At 32.4% G+C, this 14,949-nt stretch overlaps 1 protein-coding gene across 1 annotated transcript; it reads left to right on the forward strand.

Moving 5' to 3' along the window:
- The first annotated feature begins 355 nt into the window (after window positions 1–355).
- On the forward strand, window positions 356–5,584 carry LOC107454739 (probable GH family 25 lysozyme 3). The gene is made up of 3 exons (XM_071180191.1): window positions 356–491; window positions 3,501–3,613; window positions 5,062–5,584. Exons 1-3 carry the CDS (start codon window positions 479–481, stop codon window positions 5,290–5,292), a joined length of 357 nt encoding a protein of 118 aa, XP_071036292.1. The 5' UTR covers window positions 356–478; the 3' UTR covers window positions 5,293–5,584.
- The last annotated feature ends 9,365 nt before the right edge of the window (window positions 5,585–14,949 follow it).

Genomic DNA, 14,949 nt, shown 5'->3' on the forward strand with positions numbered 1-14,949 from the left:
TACTCCATTTTGCGAAGAAAATAGCTGGTGTTGACGTCATAGGTCACATGTGTGGGTATGGGATATCTTCTTCTTCTTGAAGTACACTTAGCCAATTAAAAAGGAAGATAAAAAAGAATGGGCATCATTAACAGTAGGGTGTCTTTGCGATTTGGAAGCACGAAGAGTTGATAAGTACTCAAAAAAATGTTAAATTTTTAGTTAATTTGGTTGCGGTTATTGGTGTAGACTCTATGAACGTACTGACGAACTTATTGACGGACTTAAATGATTGCAGATGATCTCCAACAAACCCATTTTAGAAAGATACCTATGAATAAAAATTAAGCTGTTAAATCTACGAATATGCTTATGACTATACATGATACAAAACCCTATTTTATAGGCTGTCTTAGCTGCTAAATGCATTGAACAGGAAGAATGTGCTGAAGGCACTTGTTGCGCTGGAGTTCCACCTTTTGGGGGAGTTTGCTTACCTATGACACCAGAAGGTAAGGTATATTATATATAAATTATTTTAATATTCCGATTTAAATATGAAGATAAATGAATAGATAATTAATGCCTGATTCGTTTGGTTTCAATACCGGTTCGGTCCCGAAATGGACTGATCGTAAGGAAACGGTTCAACGTAGAGCACCGAAGTCAAGTATCACTGGCTGAGGTCAGTAAGCAGATGAGTGACCACTTTAATCAGCCTACGTATGGACCAAAGGTGCGTGGTATCGGTCCTCGTTAAACTGTTCTACCGTAAAGTGCTCGACTTTGCACAGGTCGTTAGACTACCAAAGCAGCTATCCGCTCTACAGAGGATCAAAATTGCAATGATATGTCTTTGGATCATCCTCAAGGATACTTCCCAGACCATCGCCAATAACCCATTGTGCAGCTCTAGTGAAAACCAAATAAAATACCTACATACCTTAAAACCGGTTCTCTTCATTTCCGGTGGTTTTACTGGAGGAAAAAAAACTCTTTCATCCAGTCATTTCAATTTATTTCATTTATTTAAATACTTGCAATTTTTTTAACAATTTTTTTTAAATACTTGCAATTTTTTTAAAAATGAGTGGTAGGTTTTAACACTGATTATTTTTAACTGATTTTAAGATCTTATGTAAATTTAAAAAGTTTCTTTTACAAAAAACTTTTTTTTTATGATAATTTATTAGGAACATCTTCCATCCTATTGAAATAAAAGCATTTTGCAGGTGAGGGTGCATGAAGCTGATTTCAAAACAATTAGTTTCGTTTTTATTACAGTTAAAGAGTGAACGAAAGTTTTAAGCGAAATTTTAGTAAATATGGTACGTCTGCTTCATAAAATGTACTGCCAGATAGGAGCAGATAGCGCAGCACATTTTCTCATTAAAAACCTTCTTATTTAAATAACGAAAAAAAGTAAGTTATTTACATATTTTCAGCTGATTTCCTAACAAAAGTTTCAAACTCGAATGCTCTATTTCCAGAAATTTTCTCTTAATTCATAAAATCTTTTAAATACTGTTTCTTCGTTTTCATGTTTTAACAATTTAATCATAAAAAATCCTAAGAAATTGGTAAAAGGGCTAATAAACATCAAGCTATCCGTCAACAGCCTTTTGTGGACCAAATGGATCAGGGTGGTTAAGGCTCAGTAATTTCATGACCAACAGCATGTTGGTAATAATGTGGTCAGTATTTCGCACAAGCTGCCTTTAATTCCCAGATAAGCTGATGTCCATCAACTTGAAGAGGGGTGGGCTTTAAGCCATCACTTGGAATCCAATCCAAGTTCTTCACTGTTACAGTTCAATGCCACTGAGCCATCGTGGCTGAAAATCGCTAATAGAAAACTGTTAATTATTCGATTTTTTAACTCTTTGACCAAAGAAAATAAAAAGACGCAGTTTGAATGCCTTAAACTCGAATCTAGGCTTTAATTTTAAACTAATATATGTTTTTATATTAAAAAAATATTGATTGCATAATCATATTGCCCGATTTTCTCTACAAAAGCAAAAACAACTCGAACAAAATTTTTAAAATGTTTAACGTAGAAAATTTATACCTACTATATTAAAAAAGGGAATATTTTATTATAAAATATTATGCAGTATTATAGTTGGGTTGGCGCATAAATTATATTTTGAAATTTATTTTAAAGCCAAGCTAATTTGTATCACGAGAAAGGAAATCACTGCCTGAAACGGGAATACTAAACCAGTCCTTCTCCCCCTAGGGTTGGGTTAAGGTATGATGAGGCCTAGGCCTAATTGGGGCTTAACCTATACCAAATTATCCAAAACTTACCTGTATTCAGAAATACTGAAACTCCTTATAAAATTCAAATCCAATTTAACTTGTTTATAAAATTCAAGAAGAAAAAAATTTTTTTGAATTTTTTTTTATATTTAAAAAAATTTTTTTTACATTAACCATTAGTATTTGCTTAAATGTCCATGTCAACAAGAACATCTTATGAGAACTACCAAACATACACATTTTAAAAATTTGAGCGAGACAAATTATGATTTTTAAGTTTTTCTAGATTTGTTCAATTTCTGCCAACGAAGACCCCAGAAAATTGTAAGGGTTTTATAGATGAGTGCAAACAATTAGTTCGAAAAACTAAGAACTTGTGACTTAAAGCAAAAGAAGAAAGTAGAAAAAATTAGAAATTGAGATAAGAGGCTGAAACATAATTTGTTTATCTAGTTCCCGAATTTTACATTTAAAAATGCATAAGACTTTTAAGGATTCTAAAAGCAAATTGTAAGACATTAAGGTTGTTTTTGTTATTGTTATAGGCCATTAAAACAAGAGGCGCGATTGTTCCTGTTTTCCAGTGGAGCCATCTATGGCCTAGAATTCGACGTCTGCCGCACCCATACGTCACACCCGTTTATGGGATGGACTCATTCACACATTCATTCATCCACAGATCGTAATTTTGACCTGAACCAGAAAACGATCAATATCCAATTCAGTACTCTAGAGGTATAATTTGTTATGGGAATGTAGAGGACTTCGTGACCCGACAGATGTAACGTGGACCAGTCACCATTTACTACACGGGTAGTCTTCGGCCTGCTGGATTTGAACTCCTGTTCTCACGAACATGAGTGCAGTGCCCTGCCGGACATTAATGTTAAGAATACCTAATAATTGTTTTAAAGAATCACAAAAATCAATTTTATCTTTATTAACTTTAAGGGGCCTCAAAAAAATATAGGGGCCTGGGACTATAGCTCCAGTAGCCCCTCCCCCCTCTTACTCCCACCCTGCACGCGCTATTTCAAACAGGACAGTTATCGCTTACCGCCACAACTGGGAACGCCCGAAGAAGGACTTCAAGGATACTATATTCAAGAATAGCTTTAGACTAAAGTGCACAATCAGATTACGCACTTACTATAGATTATGCAATGTTAGATTATGCATTATTATATTATGCACTTATTATAATTCATACTTAAGCTAACATTTCATTTATAGTTGACGTATTAAATTTATTCTAGGTGGAAAATGCCACGTAGTTGATAAAACAGTTCCCATCTTCGGAGATTTCTATGTTGGTAGTACCTGCCCATGTGAAGAAGGATTAGTATGTGTACAACAGGGAGAGAAGAAGGTGAAGAAGCTTATTTATAACCCATTTCGTAACCGTGTTAGAATATTTTATACATCGTGACCGAGGCAGTTTTGATATCCGAAACATTTTTGAGAGATTTTAAAGTAATGTTTTTTGAAGTGTAATGTCAAGCTTATTAGCCCGTAAACAATGATCAAAATCATACTTTCGTCTATTTAAAAAAATTGCAAAGCTCTACATTTGATTTGGTTATCCAATTTACACGAGCATACAAATAAATAAAACAAGAAATGCATCATCTGCTGCACATTTCTAAAATGGAGCTTTACGCATTCAATTTGCATAGCATAATGAAAAATTATATTTAATTTTCAAAAAAAAAAAGGAGATAGGTTTAAAAATTATCTTGTTTACAGTATGCTATTTTCTCAACAATGTTTCCTTCACCACTAATTTTCATACTCAAAGATTTGTTTTTGATGATGATACTTAACATTTCCCAGCTAAGAGATACCAAAAGAGGAAAAAATAAGAGGCACCACTCGATTTTTAAAAGCGTATATAAAATTTAAAACGAGCACGCCTCCTCCTAATGATGCTGCTATCTAATGACAGTAATAAAAATTAAAGTTTTTCATTATTCCTTTCAAGAATAAAATGTACAAAACTCCCTTTTTAACCCTTTATAGAAATTAATTTTTACCTTTTTTCATGTAAGAAGGGAGGAAAGGGAATCCACTTTATAAAATAAAAAAAAGAAAATTTTATAGTTTAGTAAATCGATATATTTGATTTCAATGGATTAAAAACTTTATGGAACTATTAACTATAGTAACTGGTTCCGCCATCTAGTGATTCTCTTAGAAAGGAAATTTTTATCATTCACTTTCATTATAAAAAATAGAACTAATTTTGGTATTTTTAGAAATACACACTTTTAAAAATATACATCTAAGAGTATTCAGCTCAAATAGTATTTATTTACATTTCAAATGACGAAATTAAGCAGTACGAGTCTTTAATTGCTATGATTAGAATGGGAAAAAGTCGCAAAAACTGCGCCAGTAGTAGGAGACGGCAAAATAGCCCAGATGTGTAGCAATGGCGCATAGCTTTTTTTTTAATAGCGCTATTTTGGTCAGAGTAGTTCATCTTATATAATATGTCTCTGTCGATAACAATAGCAAAAAAATCTGTAAATCAGTCAATAATAATCAAAAGAACAATCAATCAAGCAATGGAATATTTGGCGTTTTCTCCTAGCCGTCGCCTCTTCAGTTCTATTTCCTCATTTTACTGTCGAAGGCTATTTCCCATCGTTTGAAGCAAATAAAATGCTGAAAAATACGAGCTTTTTTTAAATTTATTAAATTTACAATAAAGTTTCATTTTCTTTTTTGGGCAGCAACAAATTAATAGAGGGAATTTTATTCAGAAAATGAATCTAAAAATATTGCTCTATGGCTAAATGACATTAATTTTTACAGAACAATGGCATCTGCCAAATACCACCAACAACTGCAGCACCCACTGAAGCTCCTGTTGATGACGGAAGTGATTCAGGTACATCAGATGAGGCAAATGATTCTGGTGCCTCAGATGGGGCAAGTGATTCTGGTGCCTCAGATGGGGCAAGTGATTCTGGTGCCTCAGATGACGCAGCTCCAGCCGAAGCCGAAGCAGCAGCAGCTCCCGAGGCAGCTCCAGCTGAAGAATAAATAAGAATGCATTTTCAAAGCTGGCAATTGACAGGATCTGACATGTAAAAATGCGGTGAAACAGAATGCAAACGTTTCCGCTCTCAGAACATATCAAAAATTATCATACACAATTTTGTTATGAGTAAACTTTTTTCTTCCTTATACTAAGTGCGCTTGACAAAAAGCTATGTATGCATACTATATAATAGCAGTGGTAAATAGTTTATTAGTGCCTGATGTCTTTTAAGTGCTTGTTCTTAAAAACAAAGTTATGTATGATTAAAAAATAAAATGGTTTCTTTTGCTTTTATTGCTTGTTAAATAAGTGAAGTATATTTTTAAAACAATTTCATTCCTGTGCATTTTTTTTATTTAGCAATTATCTCTTTTCCAAACTCATTTTATCGAATCATATTCTTCTGCCAGTCATGAAAACTTAGTTTAGAAACTTAATTACTCTCATCCTAATTAGTTTAACTCAGTTATGAAAACTTAATTTACAAGTATCAAGAATAAAACCGATGTAAAAGTAACAAAAACAAAAAGGGATAGTAATAAATTTTAGAACATTTTAAAAGTGACAGTATAAAAATGAAGAATTAACTGCCAAATTGGTTTATTTACGATTTTTTTTTTTCTTCAAATTATTTCTATTCTTATTTGGGCTCTGCCTAAGTGACCACTGGATAGTATTTGAAAAAAAATAGTGAACAAAAGAGGTCCACTCTTTAAACAGTTTCGACTTCGCTATACCAAACTTATTTCATTAAGAAGAATTTTAATAAGAAAATGTTTTGAGGTTATTGTTTGTTTGAAAAAAAATATTTTTATAATTTTATTTTAAAAATAAAAAGCTTCCTCCTGGATTCATACTCCCTCAGCACTTCCCAGGAATCACTATTGGATTCTATTAAGATCTCTTAATGAATTCACAGTTTATTTCGATTATTTTCCCTTAATACAAATGTCATCGCAGTGACATACATTCCTGTTTCTTTAAGCAATAATAATTATTGAAAAATAGTCCTTTACTTTTTTAAAGTTGTTATTTAAACATTTACGTTATTATCAAGTAATATTTCACGCATTAACTAGTTGCGATAAACAATTGTATAGTAGCCCTCACACTGGGATCTGCATCATTAGATGCGCGTCAGACGAGATTAGGTAATATAATACCGAATTTCGTCTGTTTTCTGTTCCTAATTTAAAATGGATAGGAAGCGTACATTGTAATTTAAAATTAATTGTTTGCAATATTTTTTTTATGATCGTCGTTGAACAGCCGACCCAGATTCTGGGTTTATGACTATTAATGTTCAACTCCACAGCCTTGCAATTTTGAGCCCAATCCAGAAGACAAGGAAACTCCTGGATCAGTACCCCCAGAGGTATGATTTGTTATGGGAACTCGGTGGACATTGTCACCCGACAGATTTAACGTGCATCAGTCACAATTTACTGCACGGGGAGTCTTCGGCCGGCAGTGTTTGCAATATTTTATTACATTATAATTATAACCGTCGCTGAACATCCGACCCAATTTTTGGGTTTTCGACTACTAATGTTCAAATTCGTAGCTTTGTAATTTTGAACCCAATCCAGAAGACAAGGGAACTCCTGGATCAAGTATTTGCAGAAATTTGCCATTTGGAGGACTTTTTGATGGAACTATCCCGCATTTGCGTTACATGGAGAAGAAGACCACGAGAACCTCCCACGGTCAGTCTGACGGCAAGGGGACTCTAACTCATGATCCGTCTACCACTGTGGATATTTCACGTCAGCACAGCGGTCGGGACAAGAAAGATGCGGAATTCGTATCGACCAACCATCGCCGGGATCGAACCCCGGTTCACCTCATTGGAAGGCGAACGCTTTATCCCCTATAATCACAAGTAATACGATAGTCAAACAGCGTTAGCTAGCCACTGGACTTTAAAGAATTTTGAAATGACTTTTACGGATTCGGTCCCAAAATCAGTTAATGTAAAATTTCTTAATATTTGATGCTCTTTTAAAGTGATATAACGTAATTTTTATTTTTAACGTATTATGTGATCGGTGTAAATCATTAGTGATGGGTCAAATTTGAAAAGCTCAAAATCTCCGCAGTGTTATCTCACAAAATAAGAATGTTAAGAAGCCTGCAAAATTTATAAAAGGAGATTGTACCAAGAAAACTCCAAAATGTATTAAATGCGTCGACTCTGATTGCTATAATAACAGATCATGATTATTTATAGATAATTTTGAGACAAAAAAAAAAAGAATGAAACATATCAAANATATTCTTTAAAATGATACATATATATAAAATTACACTACCTCATAACAACTGCACAGCAAGAACGAAATTAATATGTAGAAAAAACCTTATCGTTTTGAGCTTCTTTTAAATAGTACAAAAACTACTTAGAAAATTGCCTGATGTTTTAATGTTTTTAAGGTATTTGAATCTAATTTTTTCCATTAGTTCCAAATAAGATTCACTACAAATTATGTAAAAATAAATAGAATTTTTTTCCGTGCATGCGCAGCATAAAAGAACTGCTTTAAATATTCATATCTTGCAAATTTTTAAATTTTTTTTTTCAAATTTTAAAACAATAATTTTATAAATAATTTTAAATTGCTCCAAAAATTTTATTTAACTTTACCGAATATCTTGAAAGTTATAGAAAAAAACATAAGACAAAAAATTAGTTTTTTTTTTATAAAAATGTTCATAGCTCTTAAAATATTTAAGCTAGATTTACGAAATGTTATGCAGTTATTGCAAATAACAGCCAAAGTAATTGTTACAAGTTGCAAGCTTATTGCTTGATTTTCTTACGCAGGGTGCTAAAAAATGCTTGTTTTCTTTCGTAATTTATTGTCTATCCCTCAAACCTCGAGAACTTTAAGTTTTATCGTAAAATATGAAACAATGCATGAACTAAACTCTTTTAAAATTACAAAATAGTCCTCTGAGTATTTCGTGAGAAATTGAAAAGAAAATATTAAAAACAGAAAGTGTCTCATCCATTATTGTAAGGTAGTGTATATCCCTTGCATAATATATTTTAATCAATAATAATATTAATTGCAGTTGCGAACAACAAGTTAATTACACTATTCTTATGGGACAATTCCTATTCCAATAGAAACGTTTTCCTATTGGTTACTATTAGTAACTGATTGATCGTTAATGAATTCTCAGAAGGCAGCAAGAGAAGTGATTTAAGCTTAAGACTTGTTTTTACGATCTTGAATCCAAGGACTTGAAGAAATGTCTCTGTTCTAGAAATTGGATGATTCGTTGACACTATCCAAGTTCTTTAATGTCACTGATAGGTCGGATGAAAAGCCTGCGAGTGGTTTATGTTTATATCCAAATTATAAATCGTACTTACATGAAGACAAAATTACAAAATAAAGTAAAATTAAATCAAAATAACGCAAGTAGATCCTAACAGATTAATTTACTTAGATTAATGTATATATGAAAATAAATAACAAATTGAAATGATCATATACCCGCTCACAGACGTCATGAAACTTTAGAAATTGGTTGGTTAAAAAAAATCTTTGATGGAATGCTTCATACCAAGAACTTGGATGTTCGTTCATACGTTCCAAACTCCAAGCAAAACAAGTTTTCATCAATTTCAATCATTCTGGATTTAAGAACTTGAACCGTTTTAACAGGCTTTTACGCACCTCTGTTGGAATGTTAGATATTAGAAAACTATTTCTTCTAGGCTGCTAAAATTAAATTTTAAGTTTCGTGACAATTATAAATTAGTAAAAAGACACGTATTTTTATTATTTTTATATTTTCACTTAATTTTGATCCAAATAAATCGGGAGAAAAAAAAGTTTAATGAAAAATTTATGTTTTGGAAACTCCCATTGATCTGAGTATACATTAAAACTACAATGGAAACATCGGGTCAGTTCTCCAGCACTGAGTTTTTGGAGCTCGCTACAAACTGTTCTGACGATGGCGTTCGAAAACTAACTGAAAAGTTTAATTGGTTTTCATCTTAATAGAAGGGAGATATTCTTTCCTTAAAAAAAATTATTTTTCGTAGAATTCAAATGCATTGAAAGCTAACTTTTAATTCTGATACAGAATATTTTGCAACACTGCACCGACAATATTTTTTTAAAAGTTTTTCAACAAAATAAAAGTTTTTAATAAATTATACAGTCAGAAATTGAGAGTTTCATTGGAATAATCTAAGTAGAACCATCAAATCACATTCAGTAAGAATTTTCCCTAAGTTTATAAAAACTGTGAATTGTATTTTATTATTCTTTAAGACTTAAACCATAGTTAAATTTTTTGAAAAAAATATTTAGAATATTGATTAAAGAATTATTATTAAATAAAGAATAATGACGTCACGTGAAAAGTAAGAATTGAACCAATCAAACATCGACAGTTAAATAATTAACAACTGTTAACCGCCAAGAGATGAACATCTCAATACTAAAGCGGGTTCACAAAACTCCATACCATGGAACAGATTCGTATTTTAATTTTATGAACGAGTGAGTTTAAAAAACTCTTAAGGCTTTTTAATTAAATAAAATTAACAAAAATTCTTGATTTAAAATAGAAAGAAAATCAATTTTTTTAAAAAAAAGTACTTTTAAAGTAATGCATATTATTTGAACTCTCTTTAAGTTATAAGGACATGAATGGCTTATAATTATTTGAGTTAAATATTTAAATCACACTTTTCATTAACGGCTTAGATACATTTAAAATTGCTCTTCTTGAATCCAAACGATACAAAAACTAATTTACATAAACTTCTTTAATTTATATCGTAAACTAATATGTCATGCCCAGTAGAAAAAACTTCAAAATAATTTTTTTTTCTCATTTTTTGGTATGTCAGAAATAAATCGAATTTTACGAAGAAGGCGAGAAATTAGGTTAATGGAGATACTTTTGTTATATTTTTAGAATAAAAAGATCAACTGCAGGAGAAAGGCTTTCATTGTATTCTTCGCACGATTTACAGAATGAGCAAAAATAAACATTTTTAAAACCTAGACCAGCTCTTGATGCAAAAGTAAATCTTATTTACCGTATTTTATTCTTTGCAGATCCCATTAGAAGTGTAATTTTTCTGCAACACTTTTACTTCTCAATTCAAAGAAGATAATTCCTTGTGTAATAAATAAAGGAAAGGAAGTTGGGAATCTTAATTTAATGCATATTACAGCTCATTAAGCAGATTTGTATTATTAATTTTAACTTTGTGAGATTAATCGAGGGAATATTAGTTTTAAAAAAACTGCTTGTTTTTATTGTGCAAACACCGTTGTACTATTAAAAAAATGCTAGCTTTTATAATACAATGTTGTGTGTACTTACTTTGAGTCTGTCGAGGCCCCGGTAGCAGAATTTACGAAGTATTATTTTAATAAATCCTGCGAAATCGAATTTTAAGCATCTGACTTTCTTTTGAAATTCAATTTCACAGGAACTATTCAGCCGATTTCACCCAAATTTTGTATTTTGCCTTGTTAAATTATATTCTTTAAAATGATACAAAAAATTGAATACCTTACAATTCAAAATTTTCTCAACCATTCTTAAATAAAATAATAAAAAATAATAACTATTTACTAAAAGTTATTTTTTACATGGAATTATCTTTGGATAAATGAATATTATAATTGTGTGCAAAAAATTTTCAATTCGCTTAAAAAGTTGTCCAGGCATAGCAAAATACGCAAAAAAGTAGAATGAACATTAAGGGGTTCAAACTTTGGAGCACTTTCCTAACCAAACTATTCGGACCATATTTCCCAGATTGCGACTCACCCTTATATTTTGAGAGTCAGAAATACGAATCTGTTGGGAAAAAAAGGCATGATAAATAAATTTTGTTTTGACAGTTTTTTGAAATTCTATTTTAGCGTTCATAGCATTAGCAATAGAAGGAGGAAAGTTGTCAAGTCACTTTTCTTGGAATCAATTGTGAAGCACTTACGTTGTTTTTCAATTGCACGGCATACTAGTTATAGTATAAAGGGGTTTATGTTTACTTTGTAGGCGTTTCATTCGTCACCAAATTGTGTTGGAATAAACACGTTCAGTATATTACTGACTGTGTAACAAAACATTTATTAATCCTTTATAAAGGGCTGCTGGATGTCTTTGGGGCTGTGTGCGATCAACCATTTTTACTACTTACCGCACTTATGGGCAAAAATATTCTTGTTAGCATTGAAAAGTGACATAAGACAACAATAAACAACAACCATACTTTTGTCCTGCCATTGTTCACTTATTGCTGTGATCCACTTATAACTATGCCTGAAACTCTGATAAACAAGCTGAAGAACACACAAAATCAAGCCCTTAGGTTTATCATTGGTGCGGTTGAATCCACTCCTATTGACTCTTTGGTGCTCCTTACAAATATTTATGGACCGGGATAGTTTGGTGGGTGGGACGTTGGACTCGTGTTAGTGAAAAAAGGATTTTGAATCCTGCCGGCCAAAGAATCCCCATGGTTGGGGTCACAAAGTTTCAATAAAAAAATCAATACTTCTGGGGTACTGAATTGTGGATTTACCGTTCTCTGGTCCAGGTCAAAATTACGATCAGTGGATGAATGAATGATGTATGATTGCAAAATGGGTTTCTGTAATCCTCAAGGCTGTGACATGTGTGTGGTTGATGTCGTATTGTTGACCATAGATATTGCTACTGAAATAACAAGAAACGCAGCTTCTGTATCAAAAGCAGACTTGTTGATTGGTAAGTAGCATAAGCAACAACAACAACGCAACAAATATTTATTCATCGAACACCATCTTTGATGAGAAATCTACTATTCTTTATGAAAAATTATTGCATCTCGATGATCTCGATGATATTTTTTGGAGTAAAACTACTAGAATCTATCTCAAAATCTTAAAACATATTGCCATAGTGGTTTTATACATAGAGTCCTGGGCTATTGGAGTGCTCTTCATCTCCCTCATACACTAAATAAGCTTTTCAAGCCGTGTAAGTATTTACTAATGCATGATATAAATGTCAAATTAAATCTTCAATCTGCAGTTCTTAAATGTAATATTCCCCCCATCCACGTTCTTCGTGTTCTTGCTCTGGAAACTATAAATGATAGTTAACCTAAACCTGATAGGATACGAGTCTATAATAAAAGATCATTCTTAAATGCCTGACCTATTACTAGTGCAGGAATTGTTTGTGACCTGTTTACATTTTATTCTTCTATTAAAAGTTACCGAACAGCCTTTGATGGAGCCATTTGCATAGCTCTGGAACAATAAATTATTAAGTTTGATAGGTTTCCTACCAAAAGGTTGCCATCCTCTCTGATTCCAAAACTGCTATCCTATCCATTAGCTTGACTCATGACCCAACTTTCAGGGATATCTTGAATTGTCAACTAGTATTCATAAAAAAAGTTGGAATTGATGGATAAGACAATTGTTCTATAGAGTATGCGTGGCTTATGACTCGTTTGCAAAGAAGGGTGCTGTTATCTTACAACTAACATGTACTCATGTTCCATTTAGTACAATTACATGTCTTATCAAATATTTTTTTCCCTCTCGAAATTAAGAGGAACTGGTAACTCGAAAAACCTCCAAAAGTTAGTCGTATTAAAAAGAAAATCTACATATCTGACTAACCTCGCTATGAGGCCGTTGCAATGCTTAGACTTTTTACTCAACACGCCTGGCTGGACATCTTTTTAAAATTTGTCTCTGTAATATACCCTTAGTGGAGAATGTGTCATTATGGATGGCAACCATGTTTCCTGCCGTGGGGCTCTTCGTAAGACTACCTTGGCTGAGAGGTATTGGGAGGATAGAGTGAGACAATGATTCTCTTATGTATCTATTTTTACTTGTTCTTCCTTTTTTGTTTTTACTTGTTTTGTAAAGTTCTCTACCATCGGAAATATAAAAAAAATTCTTGGATAATGTGGACTCTTAAAATAACGGTGCTGATGTCAAAACGGAGACGAAGAACACTGGGATTCGTGTTTAATTTCTTGTCTTAGTCTGGCTTTATAACAGACATTCAAAGTAACGGAGCTGATATCAGACGCGTTGAAATATTACAATGGGATCTGTGCTTATTTTGTTGGGTTAAACTGAGGCTGTAAGAGACACTCAAAATAACGGGACTGATGTCAGACACGTTGTTGAAAAACTAATAATTGTTATAATATAATGGAGTTTGTGCTTACTTTATTGGGTTATTTTGGGGTTACAAGAGACACTGAATTGATGTCAGACACGTTGCAACATTATAATGTGATTGTGGCTTATATTTTTTGGCTAATTTGGGTTTATAAGAGACACTTAAAATAAGGAGCTGATGTCAAACTCGATAAAAAAACTACCAATTATTATAATACAATGGGGTTTGTGCTTACTTTGTTGGTTAGTCTGGGGTTACAAGAGACACTCAAAATAACGGAGATGTTGCCAGACACGTTGAAACATTATAATAGGATTTGTGCTTATTTTGTTGGGTTAACCTGAGGTTATAGGAGACCCTCAAATTAATGGGGCTGATGTTAGTCACATTGAAAAATTATTAATTGTTATAATACAATGGGTTTGTGCTTACTTTGCTGACTTAGTTTTTTTTTACAGTTTTTTTTAAATCGTTAAAAATTTTCAAAAAGTGAAAACTGTTTTAAAAAAACTTTCCTGGTTTTGCATATATTGCGCTGGAGTTATTGTGTGTGATTTCTTTCAAACATTGGTATACGAGTATATTATATTTTCCAGAAGGAGATAAGCCTCTCCAAACGAATATTATAACTCAGGAATTCTGAAATCCGATTCTTCATTGAGTTTGCTTCTAAACTTTGTTGCACCTATGCTACTTTGCTTATATAAATATCTTTTGCGCAGTAAAGAATAAAATATCAGAGTGCACTATGTGTTAAGTTCAAATTTATTACGTGGACCCCAGTAAAAGTTAAGTGAGACTCCAAAGGAACTAGTTTAAAAATTTATGTTCTAATTTAATGAATTTTGAATATTTCTCTTAGGACAATGGTCTCAAAAGTGCTAATTTTAAAACTGCCAATTTTAAGTTTCAATGTTCAACTCCATAAACTTGTAATTTTGAACCTAATCCAGAAGACAAAGGAGCTGGAACTAACCCACATTTGTGTTGCATGGAGAGGAAAATCGCAAAACCCTCCCACGGTAAGCTTAAAGTCCAGGGGACTCTAACCCATGATCCGTCTACCATTGAGAATATTTTTTAAGTCAGCACTGCGGTCGGTGCAAGCCGAATGCGGAATTCGTATCAACCTGCCATCGCTGGGATTCGAACGCTTTATCCTACTTTTCAAATTTGTTTAAGTTGGATTATTTTTATTTTTTTTCTTTTTAGTATTCCTCAAAATAAAAACATTATTTCACGGCAATTTTTACCTTGGCGAATATCCGTGAGAGAAGATAAAAGCTTCCACGAAAACAAGAACCATAAATAATAACCCCTTGCCCGTTAGCGAACAATCTGGCAATTACATTGAGTCAGTTTGTTTTGTCCGCCATAAAACATTTTCAAGTTCATTACTTTTTATCAGCAAGGGAAGATAAGTCTCATCTCATCCCCATATTTGATCATAATATTTAAAAGTCTTACTTAACACTTCTTACGTT

The sequence above is a fragment of the Parasteatoda tepidariorum genome, chromosome 4 (genome assembly GCF_043381705.1).
Source record: "Parasteatoda tepidariorum isolate YZ-2023 chromosome 4, CAS_Ptep_4.0, whole genome shotgun sequence".
NCBI classification, from domain to species: domain Eukaryota; kingdom Metazoa; phylum Arthropoda; class Arachnida; order Araneae; family Theridiidae; genus Parasteatoda; species Parasteatoda tepidariorum.

Bases quoted from the DNA above. Each gene is read 5' to 3' on its own strand.
- LOC107454739 (XM_071180191.1), top strand. The intron at 3,614-5,061 runs GTGAAGAAGCTT...TAATTTTTACAG, and splicing joins TACAACAGGGAGAGAAGAAG to AACAATGGCATCTGCCAAAT.